The following is a 21,203-nucleotide window of genomic DNA, read 5'->3' on the forward strand; positions in this document are numbered from 1 at the left end:
AGATGCTGAGTTGAAATGGCAAGTAACAGGGGTCATGCTTGCAGATGGGAGACAGGGAGAGGGGTGGGGGGTGTTCAGCAAGCGGTCACCCAGTCGGTGTTTAGTCTCCCCAATGCACAGGAGGCCGCATTGGGAGCAGCGAATACAACAGGCCAGATTGAAGGAGGTGGAAGTTAAATGCTGCTTCACCTGAACGGAGTGTTTGGGGCCTTGGACAGTGAAGGAGGAGGTTGTCATGGGGCAAGTGTTGCACCTTCTGCAATTGCATGGGAAGGTGCCATGGGAAGTGGATGTGGCATTGGGGGCGATGGAGGAGTGGATCAGGGTGTCACAGAGGGAGTGATGGGGTAATATACTAGGTAAGGCAAAAGATTTTGCAGAAACACAGATCCAGGAAGATCAGTGGTCACGAAGCCATGTCGGGTCAGCGTCTGGGATGCAGAATATTACAGCACAAGAGGAGGCCATTCAGCCCATTGTGCTCATTCCAGCTCCAGTTAGCTCCACTGCCCCGACCCTTGCCCTGTGATCTGCTCCCTCTCTTGATATCTTGCTGACAAGGGTGGAGTTGACCCAAACGCCTTTGGGATCTGTAGAAGAGGTAAAGAAGGGTCACAACGCCGCAGAACAGGAAAAAAGATTGCAGAGATTGGCTGGTCTTCAAGTGTATGGTACTGGAATGCCTAAAAGTGAAGGTAATGAAAATAGCCAAAGAAATAAAAGTGCTGCATAGCAAGGTGATAACTCACACACAAATAGATAATCAAATTACAGAGATTCCAGCCGACATCAGGAAAATGGAGGAGTACGAGATTCCTCTTCTTGTTAAATTGAAACTGGACTTCTTTCTGACAAGCGAGCAGGACAGACTTGTTGTGATCAGCCTTTAATGGATGGCAACGTGACATCACTAGAAAGGAAGTTATTCATATGATCCAGTTCAGTTTCACTGTGGCCGCTGAGCAGAACACAGCACACACAGCCCTGCTGCTGAGGTTTTCAAACTTTCTATCCATGTGTACATGTCCTTATGTGGTCAGTCCAAATAAATTAACCCACAACATGCTTAGCCAATCCCTTATGCGTGATTTGTGCCTTTACATCATTATAAACAAAGACGAGAGAAAATATTTTCTCTCAGAGAGGGCCGTGATTCTTTGGAATTCTCTTCCTGAAAAGGTGATAGAAGCAGAGTCTTTGAATATTTTTAAGGCAGAGGTGAATAGATCCTTGGTAAGCAAGCGGGTGATAGGTTATCGGGGATCGGGGGGGGGGGGCAGGATGCTGATTTGAGGTTACTACAAGATCAGCCATGATCTTACTAAATGACAGAGCTGACTCTTGCCCCTAGTTCGTAGGTTTATATGTAAAAACACAACATGGTGGCAGCGGCGGGATCTGAACACGCGCCATTGACATGACTAGAGACACACAACCGAGAGTACAAACGGGAAGCAGCCTGCAATGATGGAAAATCCTGCCAGCCTCAGAACGAACAAGAAGTAGGTGAACAGACACTAAATGATTAGACACCTCTGACTTTTCAGAAGGTCAGAGAAAACCAAAGAGAATCTTGAGCTCGTTGAAGTAAAGCAGATCCCACAGATGGATGAGTGGAGGCTGGTTTTGTTTTGTATTGGACCAAGCAAGCAGCAGATCCTCTGAATGCCGGCTTCTGTAGGTTCAGCTAATGCCACTGGCTCAACTTCCACAGACCCAGGCTGCACCAAGGCGAGCAACTGAGAAAACCCAGCTCAAGAATAAAACGGGATGTCTTCTCATCCACTGGCCTTGGCAGATTGAGTTTGGCATTGCCGACTGCCCAGGGCCTCTGCCTTGGAAGCAGCGCTCGTGAGATATACGAAGACATCACTTCAAAGCACCAGTTTCCTTTTCCTCTTTCCAAGTTTTGATTCTGACCTCACTCACAGTGGGAGTTGTGATTAAAGGTCAGGGATCCGAAAGTGGTAACTTGCTTCTTTCTCCACGAATGCTACCGGCATTTTCTGTTCTCATTTGGGACTTGGAGATGGGGTGGTGGAGCGGTGGGGAGGGGGGTAACAAAATGAAGAGCCCTCGGTGTAACACCTGATGTCCATCTTCCTCCTTGAAGATCCATAACTTCACTGTGAAAGAAAATAGCAGCAACGCAGCTTAAAGGCTCCTTCTGAACGCCGGGTACGACCCAGGTAAATGTAGATAGCGATATTTGGATTCCGACTGCGAACGCCTGGTCCTGGGGACACACACATATACACACATATACACACACACGCACAGACTCACGCACAGACTCACGCACAGACTCACGCACAGACTCACGCACAGACTCACGTACAGACTCACGTACAGACTCACGTACAGACTCACCTTCTGGCACAGACTCTGGGAAGTGGAAAAACCTGTCGTTACAGTAGTTCCCCTCGCAGCAGCAGAAAAATACCTGAGGGTTCTCCTCCGTGGCTACACACTCCACTCTGTCAGGGGAGAGCAAACAGAAGTAAATAACGCATCAATCACAGGCTGAGCTGATCCCATCACCCCCTAATGGTGCAGGCATAAAGCCCAGTACACCACGGTGAGTAATATGTCAAACAAAAGACCACCGATGACTTCAAGGTTCATTAGACATTTAATATGTTGTAGCACACTGAACCTAGAATTCTGATGAACGATTTAATTACTTTGCACCATGAGTACACACGCTGAAGTGAACCTGTATTCAATTGATGTTAACCCTTGGGAGCCCAGTTCCTGTGGCTCCTTGTAACTTGACTTTTATCTCCACAAATTCATTCCCCTTCCATCTCCCCCACCGGCAGTAACGCGTGCATTGGGAAAATTGACCCCCCCCCCCCCCCCCCCCCCCCCCCTGTTATCGAGCACTGCTGCATCAGACAGCGGGGTCAGCAGGCGCTTTTTCTTCAATTCACTTGTAGTTCAGTCTCAAGGACGGGATGGTCCAGTTTCCTTCTTCCGAATACCTAGTTACCATTTGGCTGCCGGGTGACGCCATACATGGGAAACCAGTGCACGTACATCACTCTCCCATTACAGATGTGCCTACGTGTAAAAGTACCCCGAGGAGGTCGAGCTGAGCTCAATTTACGCTGCCCTGACAACGTGACTCAGCACGAACACATCCTGCTGCAGGGAATGTCCACGCTTCGGTCTTCAAGGGTCACACAAGCATTGTACGGTAATGCAAGAAATAGGAGCAAGTGGGAGGCCATTCAGCACAGAGGGCCTAATACTCCATTCAACAACATTATTATTAATGTGACTCCACTTTCCTGCCTGTCCTCCCAAAATCCTCGACTCCCTTGCCGATCAAAAACCTGTCTAACTCAGCCTCGAGTCTAGTCAATGACACGGCCTCCACCATTAGCTCGGGATGTGAATTCCAAAGCTGAACAATCATCTGGGAGAATAAATTTGTCCTTATCTCCACCTTAAATGGGAGACTCCTTCTTCCGGAGCTGTGCGCCCTGGTTCTAGATCCATCTCAGAAGGGAAACATCCTCTCAGCCTTCAGCCTGTCAAGCCCCCTCAGGACCGTCGATCATGTTGAAATGGTCTGGGAACAGTGTCCTGCACTCAGCATCGCAGTGAAGCAGTCTGGGAACAGTGTCCTGCAGTCAGCAACCCAGTGAAGCAGCCTGGGAACAGTGTCCTGCAGTCAGCATCACAGTGAAGCAGCCTGGGAACAGTGTCCTGCGGTCAGCATCACAATGAAGCAGCCTGGGAATGGTGTTCTGCAGTCAGCATCACAGTGAAGCAGTCTGGGAACAGTTTCCTGCAGTCAGTATCACAATGAAGCAGCCTGGGAATGGTGTTCTGCAGTCAGCATCACAGTGAAGCAGTCTGGGACAGTGTCCTGCAGTCAGCATCACAATGAAGCAGCCTGGGAATGGTGTTTTGCAGTCAGCATCACAGTGAAGCAGTCTGGGACAGTGTCCTGCAGTCAGCATCACAATGAAGCAGCCTGGGAATGGTGTTCTGCAGTCAGCATCACAGTGAAGCAGTCTGGGAACAGTGTCCTGCAGTCAGTGTCACAGTGAAACAGTCTGGGAACAGTGTCCTGCAGTCAGCATCACAGTGAAGCAGTCTGTGAACAGTGTCCTGCAGTCAGCATAGCAGTGAAGCAGCCTGGGAACAGTGTCCTGCAGTCAGCATCACAATGAAGCAGCCTGGGAACAGTGTCCTGCAGTCAGTATCACAGTGAAGCAACCTGGGAACAGTGTCCTACAGTCAGCATCACAATGAAGCAGCCTGGGAACAGTGTCCTGCAGTCAGCATCACAGTGAAGCAGCCTGGGAACAGTGTCCTGCAGTCAGCATCACAGTGAAGCAGTCTGGGAACAGTGTCCTGCAGTCAGCATCACAGTGAAGCAGTCTGGGAACAGTGTCCTGCGGTCAGCATCACAATGAAGCAGCCTGGGAACAGTGTCCTGCAGTCAGCATCACAGTGAAGCAGTCTGGGAACAGTGTCCTGCGGTCAGCATCACAATGAAGCAGCCTGGGAATGGTGTTTTGCAGTCAGCATCACAATGAAGCAGCCTGGGAACAGTGTCCTGCAGTCAGTATCACAGTGAAGCAACCTGGGAACAGCGTCCTGCAGTCAGCATCACAATGAAGCAGCCTGGGAACAGTGTCCTGCAGTCAGCATCACAGTGAAGCAGCCTGGGAACAGTGTCCTGCAGTCAGCATCACAGTGAAGCAGTCTGGGAACAGTGTCCTGCGGTCAGCATCACAATGAAGCAGCCTGGGAATGGTGTTCTGCAGTCAGCATCACAGTGAAGCAGTCTGGGAACAGTTTCCTGCAGTCAGTATCACAATGAAGCAGCCTGGGAATGGTGTTCTGCAGTCAGCATCACAGTGAAGCAGTCTGGGACAGTGTCCTGCAGTCAGCATCACAATGATGCAGCCTGGGAATGGTGTTCTGCAGTCAGCATCACAGTGAAGCAGTCTGGAAACAGTGTCCTGCAGTCAGTGTCACAGTGAAACAGTCTGGGAACAGTGTCCTGCAGTCAGCATCACAGTGAAGCAGTCTGGGAACAGTGTCCTGCAGTCAGCATAGCAGTGAAGCAGCCTGGGAACAGTGTCCTGCAGTCAGCATCACAATGAAGCAGCCTGGGAACAGTGTCCTGCAGTCAGCATCACAATGAAGTAGCCTGGGAACAGTGTCCTGCAGTCAGCATCACAGTGAAGCAGCCTGGGAACAGTGTCCTGCAGTCAGCATCACAGTGAAGCTGTCTGGGAACAGTGTCTGCAGTCAGCATCACAGTGAAATGGTTTGGGGACAGTGCCCTGCACAGTGAAGCAGTCTGGGAACAGTGTCCCACAGTCAGCATCACAGTGAAGCAGTCTGGGAACAGTGTCCTGCAGTCAGCATCACAGTGAAATGGTCTGGGAACAGTGTCCCGCAGTCAGCATCGCAGTGAAGCAGCCTGGGAACAGTGTCTGCAGTCAGCATCAGAGTGAAATGATTTGGGGACAGTGCCCTGCACAGTGAAGCAGTCTGGGAACAGTGTCCCACAGTCAGCGTTGCAGTGAAGCAGTCTGGGGACAGTGTCCTGCAGTCAGCATCACAGTGAAGCAGTCTGGGAACAGTGTTCTGCAGTCAGCATCGCAGTGAAGCAGTCTGGGAACAGTGTTCTGCAGTCAGCATCGCAGTGAAGCAGTCCGAGATTAGTGCCCTGCAGTCAACATCACATAAGTAAAAAAAGGGATAAGGTCCTAAAAGCAGAATATAGGAAGTTAGGAAGCAAGTTGAAAGGTAGGCCTACCAGTACCATGCGCTAATCAGAACAGAAATAGAAGGAAATATCAGATGAATAGATGGTATGAAGGTTTCAAATTCCTGGGACATTGAGATGGGGAATGATGTCCTCAGGGGAGTATTTGCTAGTGGCTGCGGAGGGTTTGAACTAAAATAACAGGAGGATGGAAAGCAATGCAAGGAATCGGGGGAGGGGAAAGAGAATCAAGGACAAGAACCAAAGACAGAAAGGGGAATGAGAAAAGTGATAGGCAGAAACATTAAGGGCCGGAATCAAACAGGGCCTCAGTGAAAAATAATGGGAACTGGACAAGGAATGTTTAAAAAGTCATGCCTCAAGGCTTTGTGCCTTAAAGCACAGAGTCTCTGCAATAAAGTGGATGAATTAATCATGCAAACAGGTATGATATAGTCGGGATTACAGAGATATGGCTACAGGGTGACCAGGGATGGGAACTGAACATCCAGGGTTTTTCAGTATTTAGGGAGGACAGACAAGAAGGAAAAGGCAGTGTGGTTGCTTTGCTGGTTAATGAGGAAATGAATGTAATAGTGAGGAAGGATATAAGCTCTGACAATGTAGGACCTATGGGTAGAGCTGAGAAACACCAAGGGGCAAAAAACGTTAGTGGGGGTTGCATATAACAACATAAGAACAAGGAGCAGGACTAGGCCATCTGGCCCTTCGATCCTGATCAGCCATTCAATAAGATCACGGCTGATCTTTTGTGGACTCAGCTAAACTTTCCCACCTGAACACCATAACCCTTTATTCCTTTATTCTTCAAAAAACTATCTATCTTTATCTTGAAAACATTTAATGAAGTAGCCTCAACTACTTTGCTGGGCAGGAATTCAATAGATTCACAACCCTTTATAATTTTATGTTTCTATGAGATCCCCCCACATCCTTCTAAATTCCGAGTACAGTCCCAGTCTACTCAACCTCTCCTCGTAATCCAACCCCCACAACTCTGGCATTAACCTAGTGAATCTCCTCTGCACACCCTCCAGTGCCAGTACGTCCTTTCTCAGATAAGGAGACCAAAACTGAACACAATACTCCAGGTGTGGCCTCACTAACACCTTATACAATTGCAACATAACCTCCCTAGTCTTAAACTCCATCCCTCTAGCAATGAAGGACAAAACTCCATTCGCCTTCATAATCACCTGTTGCACCTGTAAACCAACTTTTTGCGGCTCATGCACTACGACACCCAGGTCCCTCTGCACAGCAGCATGTTTTAATATTTTATCATTTAAATAATAACCCCTTTTGCTGTTATTCAGACCAAAACGGATAACCTCACATTTGTCAACATTGTGTTCCATCTTCCAGACTCCAAAGTCCCCAAACTGTAGTAATGATGTTGGGAATGGCATTAAACAGGAAATTAGAGATACAATAAAGGAGCATCTGCAATTGTGGCTGACTTTAATCTCCATATAGATTGGGAAAATCCAATTAGTCACAATGCCGTGGAGGAGGAATTCCTGGAGTGTATGCGGAATGGTTTTCTGGATCAATACATGAGGAACCAACTGGGGAATAGTCCATCCTACATTTGATATTGTGTAATGAGAATGGAATCAATGGGATTTTAGTTGTAGGAGACCCCTTGGGGATGAGCGACTATAATATGACAGAACTTTTCATCAAGATGGAGAGAGTAGTAGTTGATTCTGACACTAGGGCCATGTATCGAAATAAAGGAAACTACAATGGTATGAGGCATGAGTTGGCCATGATGGATTCAGGAACATTATTTAAAGGGATGACAGTGGACAGGCAATGGCAAACGTTCAAGGAGCGCATGGGGGAACTGCAACAATTGTTCACTCCTGTCACAAATAAAATGGGAAACGTGGTCAATCCATGGTTTACAAGGGAAATGAAAGATAGTATTCGATCCGAGGAGGATTTGACATTATGTGGAACTCAAAACTCAAGCAGATCAGCCATGATTTTATTGAATGGTGTAGCAGGCTCGAGGGGCCAAATGGCCTGCTCCTGCTCCTAAATCGTATGGTTAACTTCAACAACTCTTGATAAATCCAAGAATTAAAAACTGTTCCCATATCCACGGAAACCTGAACACCCCTCCTCTAGCAGGCTGGAATGCAAAACTATACATCACATGTTATGAGATGAGGAAGCTGTCACACGATCTGACTCTGGCTACGAGATTATATATAAACACCAGGGCACAATACTCAACTCAGGTCAACTTGACAATCCACGGCGAACAGCCTCTGGGGTCAAGCTGTCCAAGGTGTTCACTAAAAACAGGACAGGCTTAAATAAATGGGCAGCCACCAAGCAACGCCTTGATTTTAAAATTCCCATCAAATCCTTCCTCATCTCTAACCCCCCTCCAGGCCCACAACACTCTGAGCTATCTACACCCCTCTTTCTGGTGGCCTCACACTTTCTTCTGCTAGGGAGAGGCCTCGCAGAGAGACAAGAGACCCGATTAAACAACAAAAAATAAAAATAGACTGTGAAAAGGTAGGTGGAAAAAAAAAAGCCCCTGTAGTTTAAATAATTCCCACCACAATCAAACTCACTCACACCGGCTATGGGGCTGAAGGAAATACTCCCCACGCGCATGCGCCCCCACCCATCGCACTCCTTACATTTTCTCTCTGTGGTCACTCAAAGTGTGGAACATTAAAATGCGGTCACACCGAGAATACGTTTGGGAAGCAGTGCATTGGAGGCTTTATGTAGGAATGTAAGTTGGTGTTTACTCCCAAGTTCTACGGGTGCCCCTAACTGTCCCCCCGTGTTTTCAGACCGTACCTGTCGTAACAGTTAAAATCGTCCAACCAGCATCCTTTCTTGACCAGCTCAACGGAGCCGGAATTGTTCCGCCAGGAGGCGTAGCAGTGAAGGCGTTTGTCCTTCTCGCCCTCGCACTGTTCCACACCACTCTTGTTGGTCTTCTCGAGCTCCCAGTTTGCATTGTAGTAAGCGCACTCTCTGGTCTCTGCTTCTCCATGGCCGGGACCTGTGGGAGGTCACGCAAGAGGAACGTTAATAACGACAAAGGAAAGGTCACCCCCAAGTGCATGCATACAGACATGTGGTCAGGCAGAAGTGTGTGTGCGCGCGCGCGCGCGCGTGAGAAAGAGAGGAAGCAAGCGAAAAAGTGCAGTGTTAATGTTTCAGCTCGGTAACCTTTCACCTCAAACGTCAACTCTCGCTTCCCTCTCTGCAGATGCTGCCTGACCTGACGAGTGTTTTCAGCACTGTGGGTTCTTATTTTAGATTTCCAGCACCTGCAGTGTTTATTTCTGTAAAAGCGAACATCGTTTGGGCTTTGTGTGTGTGCCCCAGCCAGCCGCCACCCCCCCCCCAAAATCCCCATCCTCCAAAAAGCTTTCAGCCAAAATCGTGACGAATGGCGGGGCAGCCTTGAAGGGCCAAAAGGCCTCCACCTGCTCCTATCTTCTATGTATCTATGGAAGCTTACGAGAAAAGACAAGACAGAGGCCAACCGCAATCATCTGTTACAAAATTCCCCGCTCCTCACGAAGCTCCGCCCTCCTTCATTTCAGCGAGAGCTCTGGCAGATTTACATACAGAACATACGGATGAGGAGCAAGCGTTAAGCCATTCAGTCCCGAGCCTGTTCCACCATTCAATTAAAATGATGACTGATCTGACTGCGGCCTCAACTCCACTTTCCACCTACCCTCGATAACCTTCGACTCCCTCGTGAGTCAAGAATCTATCTACCTCGGCCTTCAACGTACTCATTGGCCCAGCCTCCACCACTAAACTGTGAAAGAGAATTCCCCAAGATTCATGACCACCCCGCCCACCCTCATTTTTAAACTGCGTCCCCATGTTCTACAGATATCTAATCTAGTTCTAACTCTTCATTGTGTCACTAACGTTCATGCTTTTTTAATATTAAAATTCAGAGGGAACAGCTACTTATCATAGAATTTACAGTGCAGAAGGAGGCCATTCGGCCCATCGAGTCTGCACCGGCTCTTGGAAAAAGCACCCTATCCAAGGTCAACACCTCCCCCTATCCCAATAACCCAGTAACCCCACCCAAAACTAAGGGCAATTTTGGACACTAAGGGCAATTTATCATGGCCAATCCACCTAACCTGCACATCTTTGGACTGTGGGAGGAAACCGGAGCACCCACTTTAAAACAATGCACCGTAATATGTTTCTCTGCTCACGTCAGTAATTAGTAACTCGAAGCAGCTCCCATTTCTTCATCACTAGTGCGGAGAATTACTGAGTATTCACGGCTCAGAAATAGGCCGTTTGGTCCTTCGAGGTTCCCACAAAGCTCCCCCCTTCCTCGGACTATCCTGTGCCCGTCCCCTCACAGGTTTGTCCAACTTCTCTGTAAATGCGTCTCTACTATTTGCCCTTGTGGCAGCGGGTTCCGCATTCTAACCATTCTCCGGATGAGAAACCTCTCCTGAATCCCTTATTCGCTTTATTGATGACTTGCTTGCATTTGTTGTACACACTTCCCCAAATGTTCCCTGTGGCCTGTAATTAAGTGATTCTCCACAATCTGAGTCATAATGGTGTGAAAAGCCTTTTATAACACTGAACTAAAAACTCAATTAAGGGGAGGCAGTGGTGTAGTGGTAATACGACTAGACTAGTAATCCAGAGGCCCAGGTTACTCCCCTGGGGTCGCAAGTGTTCCAACATTTAAGAAATCCACAAATTTCAATCGAGTCCATAAATTTAGTTTATAACTGGAATTAAAAAGCTAGTCTCAGTAACGCTGACCATGAAACCTTTGATGATTGTTGTAAAAAAAAAATACGGTTCATTAACGTCCTTAAGGGAAGGAAATCTGCCACCCTTACCCGGTCTGGCCTACATGTGACTCCAGACCCACAGCAATGTGGTTGACTCTTCACTGCCCTCTGAAATGGCCGAGCATACCACTCCGTTCAAGGGACATTGGGGATGATCCACAAATGCTGGATTTATCAACAATACTCACATCCAATGAAAGAACCAGCAAGAAGTTTAGTGGGGGGAGAACAAGGGCTGAAAAGGGAGGAGGGGGAATTGCCTACTCGCCTCGCCTGGTCTTATAGGCAGGGTGTGGATTACTGGCCACAGGATTTCCAAATCTCAACCAGCTATCGGAGGAGGTTCTGAGTGGGAGTCCGAGGCCAGGAGGTGCACAGTCGGGTGGAATCAAGAGAGAAACAAAGAGAACCACCTGTAGCAGTGTCTGTGGAGACACTTGGAGAGAACTTGCAGCAGCTTTGGGCTGGACTCGAGATCAAATTTGTAGCACGGGGTCAACCAAAAGAAACATCAATGTGGGATAAGAAGGTTCTCAAATCACATAGGATCACCAACAGTGCAAAAGGAGGCCATTCGGCCCATCGAATCTGCACCAACCCCCTGAAAGGGTACACTACCCAGGTCGATTCCTCCATCCGATCCGCGTAACCCCATATAACCCCACCTAACCTGCACATCACTGGACACTAAGTGGCAATTTAGCATAGCCTATCCACCTAACCTGCACATCTTTGGACAGTGGGCAGGAAACCGGAGCACCGAGTGGAAACCCACGCAGACACGGGGGGAACGTGCAAACTCCACACAGGCTGTCACCCAAGGCTGGAATTGAACCCGAGCCTCTGGTGCTGTGAGGCAACAGCGTTCTCTGAAACTGAGAACAAATGATCGTAAATGGACCATGGACGTTACTAGTAGAGTTAACAAGGGGGAGCCAGTGGATGTGGTATATTTGGACTTTCAGAAGACTTTTGACAAAGTCCCACATAAGAGATTAGTTTATAAAATTAAAGCACATGGGATTAGGGGCAATGGATTGAGATGGATAGAAAACTGGTTGACAGACAGGAAACAGAGTAGGAATTAACAGGCCAATTTCAAATTGGCAGGCAGTAACTAGTGCAAAGATCAGTGCTTGGACCCCAGCTAATTTAGATGAGGGAACAAAATGTAATATCTCCAAATTTGCAGATGACACCAAGTTGGGTGGGAGGGTGAGCTGTGAGGAGGATGCAGAGATCCTCCAGTGTGATTTGGACAATTTGAGCGAGTGGGCAAATGCATGGCAGATGTAGCATAATTTGGATAAATTTGGTAGCAAAAACGAGAAGGCAGACGATTATCAAAATGGCCATAAATTAGGAGGGGGGACTGTGCAACGAGACCTGGGTGTCCTTGTGCACAAATCCCTGAAGGTAAGCATGCAGGTGCAGCAGGCGGTAAAGAAGGCAAATAGTTATGTTGGCCTTCATAGCCAGGGGATTCGGGTATAGAAGCAGGGATGTCTTGCGGCAATTATACAAGGCCTTGGTGAGGCCACACCTGGAATATTTTGGCCTTGTTTTCTGAGGAAGGATGTTCGTGCTCTAGAGTACAGTGAAGGTTTACCAGACTGATACCTGGGATGTCAGGATTGATGTACGAGAAGAGATTGAATCATTTTAAGATTGTATTCACTGGAGTTAAGAATGGGGGGGGGGTCTCATCGAAACCTATAAAATTCTAACAGGACTTGACAGGGTAGATGCAGGAAGGATGTTCCCGATGGTGGGGGGGTGTCCAGAACCAGGGGTCACAGTCTGAGGATACGGGTAGACCATTTCGGACAGAGGTGAGGAGTGATGAGCCTGTGGAATTCATTACCACAGGAAGTAGTTGAGGCCAAAACTTTGTAACATTTTCACGAAGCAGTTAGATACAGCACTTAAGGCGAAGAGAAGCAAAGGGGGGAACCTGGATTAAGCTTTTGAGTTGGATGATCAGCCATGATCATAATGAATGGCAGAGCAGGCTGGAAGGGCTGAATGGCCTCTTTCTTCTCCTATTTTCGATGTTTTTAAATAATTTTATAAAGATTACAAATGAATGCTGGACATCCTATCTGATGGCTATGACGGCATTAGAGAGAGTTCAGAAACGATTGAAGAGATGGTTCCAGGGACCAGTGACTTCAGTTTCAGGGATAGATTGGCAAAATTGGGGGTTTGACACAAGGGGTCTTGACCGAGTAGATAGGGAGACTGTGTGCTCCTTAGCGGGTGGGGAGACCCAGCGGGCAGAGATTGAAGGCAGCAGGTAAGAGAACCAAAGGCAACACGTGACGTTATTCAGCGACTGGCAAGGGCTGAATTCACCGTCTGAGAGTGTGGTGGAGGCAGGGTTAGTCATAGACTTTAAACAGGAATTGGATATTTATTCAAAGAGAGAAATGTTGCAGGCACTGCAGGGAAATGGTGGGGGAGGGGAGTGCACACAGGAGAGGCTGGCAAGGACTCAGTGGGCCGAATGGCCTCCTTTTGCACTGTAACCATTCTCTGATTCCATTCATGACCCAAATTTCTCTCAGCAGCAGCAGCTTTCACAATTCAGCCAATGGCAGTGCGGTGGCGAAGAAAAGCAGCAAATGCTAGTAGTTTATTAACAGCAACTAGTAAAACATCATTGCCCAAACCTCAAAGGGATTATACTTCAAACCCCAGTCTTGATCTATTAGTGATTTGTTACTCTAATAACCAAGGCTCCCAACAAACACACTAATAACCTTGCTGCCCTAGGCACACTGACCTTCCTCAAAAGGAGTGAAACATATATAGAAGCAGGAGGCCATTCGGCATTTTGAGTCTGCTCCGCCATTCATTGATAATGGCTGATCAAGTTTGGTACCCTGATCTCTTTGGCCCCAAGAGCTATAACTAATTCCTTCTTGAAATTACACAATCGTTTAGCCTCAACTACTTTCTGTGGTAGCGGACTCCACAGATTCACCACTTTCTGGGTGAAGAAATTTCTCCTCGCCTCAGTCCTAAAAAGGTTTATGCCTCATCCTCAAACTATGACCCCAAGTTCTGGACTCCCCCGCCATCGGGAACATTCTTTCTGAATCTACCCTCTCTAATCCTGTTAAAATTTTACATGTTTCTATGAGATTTCCTCTCATTCTTCTTAACTCCAATGAAGTAGCGGCTCTATGGGCAGAGTCAAGGTGGAACTCTGATTTCCCATTCCCCCACTTTCCCAGCGTTGCCAATCAGCAAGGTGGCGAGAGGAGTCATTATGTTGGAAGTGGTCACAAAATTGTATAGCACCTTCAAAATAAATGCAAGTTCCCCTTTCAATAAGTTGAGGGTGGGAAAAAAAAAGTACAAGGGCAGTGCCGGATTTGAGAGGACCATCACTGATGCCAGCCTGAGCAATTATGCAGTCGCTCTCTGGCCTCTGAATCACAAGGTTCCAGGTTCACGTTTTACTTCAGGGCTTGAGCACAAAAATCACAGACACTGAAGTGCAGCACTGAGGGAGGGCTGCCCAGTTAGAGGTGCTCTTTTTCCAGTGTCATGGTAACATGAAGACTCGTCCACTTGCTCAGTTGGATTTTTTTTTATCCCGAGAGGAGAAAGTGGGCTTTCCCCAGTGTCCTGGCCCATATTTATCCTTCAATCAACATCCCCAAATCAGATTATCTGGAATCAATCACATCAATGTTTGTGGGAGCTTGCTGTGCACAAATTGGCTGCTGCATTTCAACAATGGCTAAAGTACTTTGAGACATCTGGCGGTTGTGTAATGTGTTACATAAATACAAACCTTCCTTCTTCCACACCACAATCTGCCTCAAGGTCCCTAAACTTTGACCTGGGGGTGGGGAGAGAATCAAGGATAGTTCAGCCAGGGTGGCTGCCCTTTGAATGTGACCCTACCCAGGCCACTGTCCTTATCACCCTGTTGTCCAGCACAGAATCCTGGGTTTGCTATCGGTACCACATCTAAAGCTCTGGAATGTTTCATAAGAACATAAGAACTAGGAGCAGGAGTAGGCCATCTGGCCCCTCGAGCCTGCTCCGCCATTCAATTAGATCATGGCTGATCTTTTGTGGACTCAGCTCCGCTTTCCGGCCCGAACACCATAACCCTTAATCCCTTTATTCTTCAAAAAACTATCTATCTTTACCTTAAAAACATGTAATGAAGGAGCCTCAACTGCTTCACCGGGCAAGGAATTCCATAGATTCACAACCCTTTGGGTGAAGAAGTTCCTCCTAAACTCAGTCCTAAATCTACTTCCCCTTATTTTGAGGCTATGTCCCCTAGTTCTGCTGTCACCCGCCAGTGGAAACAACCTGCCCGCATCTATCTACAGTCCCAGTCTACTCAACCTCTCCTCATAATCCAACCCCATCAGCTCTGGGATTAACCAAGTGAATCTCCTCTGCACACCCTCCAGCGCCAGTACTCCTTTCTCAAGTAAGGAGACCAAAACTGAACACAATACTCCAGGTGTGGCCACACTAACACCTTATACAATTGCAACATAACCTCCCTAGTCTTAAACTCCATCCCTCTAGCAATGAAGGACACAATTCCATTTGCCTTCTTAATCACCTGTTGCACTTGTAAACCAACCTTCTGTGACTCATGCACTAGCACACCCAAGTCTCTCTGAACAGCGGCATGCTTTAATATTTTATCGTTTAAATAATAATCCCGCTTGCTGTTATTCCTACCAAAATGGATAACATCACATTTGTCAACATTGTATTTCATCTGCCAGACCCGAGCCCATTCACTTAACCTATCCAAATCCCTCTGCAGACTTCCAGTATCCTCTGCACTTTTCGCTTTACCACTCATCTTAGTGTCATCTGCAAACTTGGACACATTGCCCTTGGTCCCCAACTCCAAATCATCTATGTAAATTGTGTTTCAACTGAAGACACCCAAGGTCCATGATAAGAAGGACTAAATCATAACAACGAGATTCTCCATCACGCTGGGTGCAACAGCATGGGGCATCCAGAATACTCAACTGAGATGGACAGGTCATATCTCCCACATGGATGACTACAGAATCCCAAAACCATATGCGGGAGTGTCAGGGCAAACACCACCAAGGTGGTCAACACACCCGAGAAACAAAGACCAGCTTCACAAACCTCTGTACAGCAGACCACCCCTATTGGGAAAACACTGGCCGACCGGCCCACGGAGAGACGAGCACTGAAATTCGGTTCATAGACCACCTACGACATACCGGTGACATCCAACATGCCCAGAGTGACGCCACTGCAGGAATTTCCCCAAGCTCCAACCGTGACAAGATGACCTGCCAGTTCTGGGGATACCCATGCCGATCTCACATCAGACCCGTGAGAGGACCTACAGAGCACAATTAAGTCACTTACAGCTCAGGCAGAGTCAAAAACAAGAAACCTACATCATACCAGTGGGCAGACAACGTATTGACCATGCAGCTCAGCATCTCTCGGCCAAGAAGCTGGATAAGTGGTTGCAAACCTTTTAATCTGGGAGAAGCTGGGGGAAATGGAATGTCTATGGAAATATTAAACGATCATCATAAGCCTCTTGTATTTCGCCTTGAGTCTTGCTCCAGCTTTTAAACCTGCTTTTCCCTAACTCTGGGCATATTGTTACAGTTTCCCCGCTTATGGACTCCACCACTTTGATGTGAGAAACTTGTACGGGTAAGAACTCCAACGAGGAGATAAGACAGGAGAGATTGCAGTTGTCGACTGTGTTCACTCCCTCGCTCCATATTTACGTCGAAAGTCACTATAGCAGAGGAACCGGGAAAGATGCTGGTGTAGTGGCAACATCAATGGATTAGTAATCCAGACAGCCAGGCTAGTGTTCTGGGGTCTTGGGTTCAAATCCCACCAACGTAGTTGCTGAAATTTAAATTCCATTAATTAAATCTGGGACTATGGAGCTAGTCTCAGTAATGGTGACCATGAATCCATCATTGATTTGTCACAAAATCCATCTGGTTCCCTAGTGTCCTTCCTTTAGGGAAGTGAATCTGCTGTCCTTACTGATTGGGCAGCACGGCGCCAGGGTCCCCGGTTCGATTCCCCGCTGGGTCACTGTCTGTGAGGAGTCTGCACGTTCTCCCTGTGTCCCAGTGGGTTTCTTCCGGGTGCTCCGATTTCCAAGATTTACAAGATGTTCAGGTTAGGTGGATTGGCCATGATAAATTGCCCTTAGTGTCCAAAAAAGTTAGGAGGGGTTATTGGGTTACGGGGATAGGGTGGAAGTGAGGGCTTAAGTGGGTTGTGCAGACTCAATGGGCCGAATGGCCTCCTTCTGCACTGCATGTTGTATGTTCTATGATCTTACCCGGTCTGGCCTACATGCGACTCATAGACCGACAATGTGACTGACCCTTAACTACCCTCTGATACAGCCTAGCAATTTAAGGACAATTTGGGATGGTCAACAAATGCTGACCTTGACAGCAATGCTGACATCTCATGAAGGAATAAAGTAAAAAGGGGCCTTTCAGTCCATCAAGTCAATGCACCTCGAAGCAGATTAGCCCTTCCCCTCAAACCCCCTCCGCAATGGCCTCAGTGATTTTTGCTCTATGTTCCAGTTGTTGCAAAAAGGAAAACACGGCTGTTAAATCTTTCAAAGGAACATGCACTTTCCAAATTGCCCCATTTCCACAGTAGAGGGACCCTCTCGAGCAATGAATTAGCCAGATTGATCATTCCGCAGCTCTGAGATTACCACCTCAGTGTCTGTGCCTTCAAGCCCTCCCTAGGAATTCTGTACCATTCGCTGACCACCTCTGATTTTTCTCAACTCCAAAAGGCGATTCTACACTCTCTTTCTTCATAGGGCAATCAATCCACTCGTCTCACGGATCACGCTTTCATCGCAAGGCATCTAAATTCTTCCCGAGGCAAGGACAACAAATCCATTCACCCTGGCTGTCCGCTCACCGGCATGGTGTATTGGGTTATTTGCCCGCTGGGAAATATCGTGTCCAGCATTTTAATGGTCAATTTTAAAGGACAAATTAGGTTAGCAGATCCTCAACCCCTGATAGATCAGGGTGAAGGGCTACAGGTTTTCTCGCACAGCTCTAGCAACAACGGTTCCATCAATGGCTCCAACCAGCTGAGTTTTAAATCAGACTAGTGGGCGCTGTGCACCCAAACAAAAGGCCAGACACCAAGTCTTCTGTTAAAGCCGAATGCAGTTCTCCTTCTCCATGTGCTGCGACATAAGAACATAAGAACTAGGAGCAGGAGTAGGCCATCTGGCCCCTCGAGCCTGCTCCGCCATTCAATTAGATTATGGCTGATCTTTTGTGGACTCAGCTCCGCTTTCCGGCCCGAACATCATAACCCTTAATCCCTTTATTCTTAAAAAAACTATCTATCTTTACCTTAAAAACATGTAATGAAGGAGCCTCAACTGCTTCACTGGGCAAGGAATTCCATAGATTCACAACCCTTTGGGTGAAGAAGTTCCTCCTAAACTCAGTCCTAAATCTACTTCCCCTTATTTTGAGGCTATGTCCCCTAGTTCTGCTTTCACTCGCTAGTGGAAACAACCTGCCCGCATCTATCCTATCTATTCCCTTCATAATTTTATATATTTTTATAAGACCCCCCCGCATCCTTCTAAATTCCAACGAGTACAGTCCCAGTCTACTCAACCTCTCCTCATAATCCAACCCCATCAGCTCTGGGATTAACCTAGTGAATCTCCTCTGCACACCCTCCAGTGCCAGTATGTCCTTTCTCAAGTAAGGAGACCAAAACTGAACACAATACTCCAGGTGTGGCCTCACTAACACCTTATACAATTGCAACATAACCTCCCTAGTCTTAAACTCCATCCCTCTAGCAATGAAGGACAAAACTCCATTCGCCTTCATAATCACCTGTTGCACCTGTAAACCAACTTTCTGTGACTCATGCACGAGCACACCCAAGTCTCTCTGCACAGCGGCATACTTTAATATTTTATCGTTTAAATAATAATCGTTTGCTGTTATTCCTACCAAAATGGATAACCTCACATTTGAGGTTATCCATCTCATCCTCCTTCTCAAATCTCACCCTGGCCTCAGTCCCTCTGTAATCTCCTCCAGCCCCACTGCCCTCTGAGGACATTGCATTCTCCCAATTCTGGTCGCTTGCGATTTTAATGGCTCAACATTGGTGTCAATGATTTTGGTTGCCTTGGGCCCAAGCTCTGGAATATCCTGTCTGCCTCTCCTTTAAGACACTCCTTCAAACCAACCTGTTTTTAAAAATAAATTTAGAGGGCCCAATTCATTTTTCCAATTAAGGGGCAATTTTAGCGTGGCCAATCCACCTAGCCTGCACATCTTTTGGGTTGTGGGAGTGAAACCCACGCAAAAAACGGGGGAGAATGCGCAAACTCCACACGGACAGTGACCCAGAGCCGGGATCGAACCTGGGACCTCGGCGCTGTGAGATCCGAGACAGGGGAGATACGGGCCACTGGGACACAGTCGCGGATAGGCTGTTTGACTGACAGTCAAGCATCATCCAACTGGGTAATGAGTCTTTTTACTTTCCAATAAGTGCAGGGAGACACTGAGTCATAGGGATGAAAATACTGGCTGACTAATGGCTGGATCATGGGGACAGTCCTGTGACGAAGCCTCCATGAATACATTTGATCTCAATTGGCAACCCTCAACAAGGGTAAAACCTAATATCAGCACCTTACATTTTATTGTAGAGCTCCTCATTAAAATTAGTGTCCCCCCCCCCCCCCCCCCCCCCCCACCGTATTGTTTACAAGCCTAATTTTATTTTCCATACAGTTATAGGGGAACATTGTGACATCCTGTAATCTCCTGATTATTCAGTCGCTCCGGCCGGGCTTCTTACATATGATTTATGGATGTTACCCTAACTTAATCACTGCATTTGATCTGTCTAAGCAGCCAGATATGAACTGAGCTGGGCTAGCTGAATAAAGGCCTTCAAACCAAGGTCATTCGAATCAGTGGCTGGACTGGGCTTCAGTCACAGTATGACTGACACCCAGAGTTACACGGAACGCAGTTGGGAAATAATGTACAGAAATGGAAGGTTCCAGTTAGTAAGGAGCAGAATACGGACAGGATCAGATAGAAATTCTTTGCCCTTATGTTGATTCAATGCATGTACCAAGGAGGAGCTGGAGGAGGTAAATACAGGCAGCACGGTGGCACAGTGGGTAGCACTGCTGCCTCACGGTGCCGAGGTCCCAAGTTTGATCCTGGCTCCGGATCACTGTCCGTGTGGAGTTTGCCCATTCTCCTTGTGTTTGCGTGGGTATCACAACCCAAAAATGTGCAGAGTAGGTGGATTGACCATGCTAAATTGCCCCTTAATTGGAAAAAATGAATTGGGTACTCTAAATTCTAAAAACAGAGGGCGTAAATACAATTTTTGTATGACAGTAAACTCCCTACATCTGCCATCCACGCCCCTGAGTGATTTTCTGACCTTGTCGGATCTCTGACTGGATTACTGTTTTGTCATCATTCCATGTGCTGTGATCAGAACAGGGGGGCTTTTTCGAGAGCTTGATATCATGGGACAACCATTCCCTCCCAGTTCAAATACAGGCCTCTACCTCCTGCCCGTCAGTTCCAAGCTCCCTGCGACCAACAGAAAACAAGGTACACAGCACACCAACGACCCAAGAGACCGCGACATCTGTTGAATTCAAATGGTCAACACATGCTCGGGCTCCCCCTTCAAAGTCAGTATTTATGAGGTCGCAAAACAAACTTCACCAACCGAAGGCCGCTAACCTTGAAGGACGTGCAACCTTTATATAAACTGACACTTTGTAAAGATGACTAAATGGCCTTCCCTCACTTTTACAAGGCATGCTGAACTCCATTATCGCAGTTCGGGTTACAGGGGATACGGTCTGGAAAGGCAATTACTTCACAGCCGTTTCAGCAGAAGGCGAGGTGCCAAAGCCCTTACGGAAGGGTAGGAGAGAGGAAAGGAAAGGAGGAAGAAAGTAAGCAAAAAGGAAGAATAAAAAGAAGAAAGGAAAGGAGGAAGCACAAAAAGAAACTGGCTTTTATGCAATGGCTGAAACAACCTGTTTTTGATGTTGGGATTGAAGGGTAATCATTGAACGAAGTAACAGCCCTGCTCTTCTTCAAATAGTGTTGGAACACCCTCCCCTCCAACTCCCGCACAACCCAATTCATGTTTACTTGTGCCTCTTGACGGTTGCAGCACTCCCTCAGCACTGCACCCAAGCACTCGTCAGCCTGGGGTTTGCGCTCAAGTGTCTGGGTCAGGACTCTAAATACACGACCTTTGACCCAAGAAGAAAAGGTGCTGAGCCACGAGGGGCAAAAAAGTAAAGGGAGAGGTGGCACCCAAATGCAGATGGGCACAGGAAGAAGTTCTACAACACCAGGTTAAAGTCCCAACAGGTTTGTTTGGAGTCACTAGCTTTGGGAGCACAGCTTCCATGCAGGTGGATGGGGAAAGGAAAGGAGTGAGTGAGGGAGGACCCAACCCTAGTCCGGTCAGGTTGGTCTGAAGAGTCACTGCCGCAGGCAGAATTAAAAACTTTCAAAAGTAAAATAAAGACG

General features: G+C 47.4%; 1 protein-coding gene across 3 annotated transcripts in view; it reads right to left on the minus strand.

Annotated features, from left to right (window-relative positions):
- The window catches only part of acvr2ba (activin A receptor type 2Ba), a 184,531-nt gene that overhangs the window by 38,699 nt on the left and 124,629 nt on the right, over nucleotides 1-21,203 (minus strand). For all 3 annotated transcript variants that reach the window (XM_038798486.1, XM_038798487.1, XM_038798485.1), the window contains exons 2-3: nucleotides 8,588-8,795; nucleotides 2,371-2,477 (exon numbers count right to left, since the gene is read on the minus strand). In XM_038798486.1, the coding sequence (XP_038654414.1) occupies nucleotides 2,371-2,477; nucleotides 8,588-8,795 (315 nt within the window). The remainder of the gene's footprint in view (nucleotides 1-2,370; nucleotides 2,478-8,587; nucleotides 8,796-21,203) is intronic.

This window comes from Scyliorhinus canicula, chromosome 5 (assembly GCF_902713615.1).
Source record: "Scyliorhinus canicula chromosome 5, sScyCan1.1, whole genome shotgun sequence".
Lineage (NCBI taxonomy): Eukaryota > Metazoa > Chordata > Chondrichthyes > Carcharhiniformes > Scyliorhinidae > Scyliorhinus > Scyliorhinus canicula.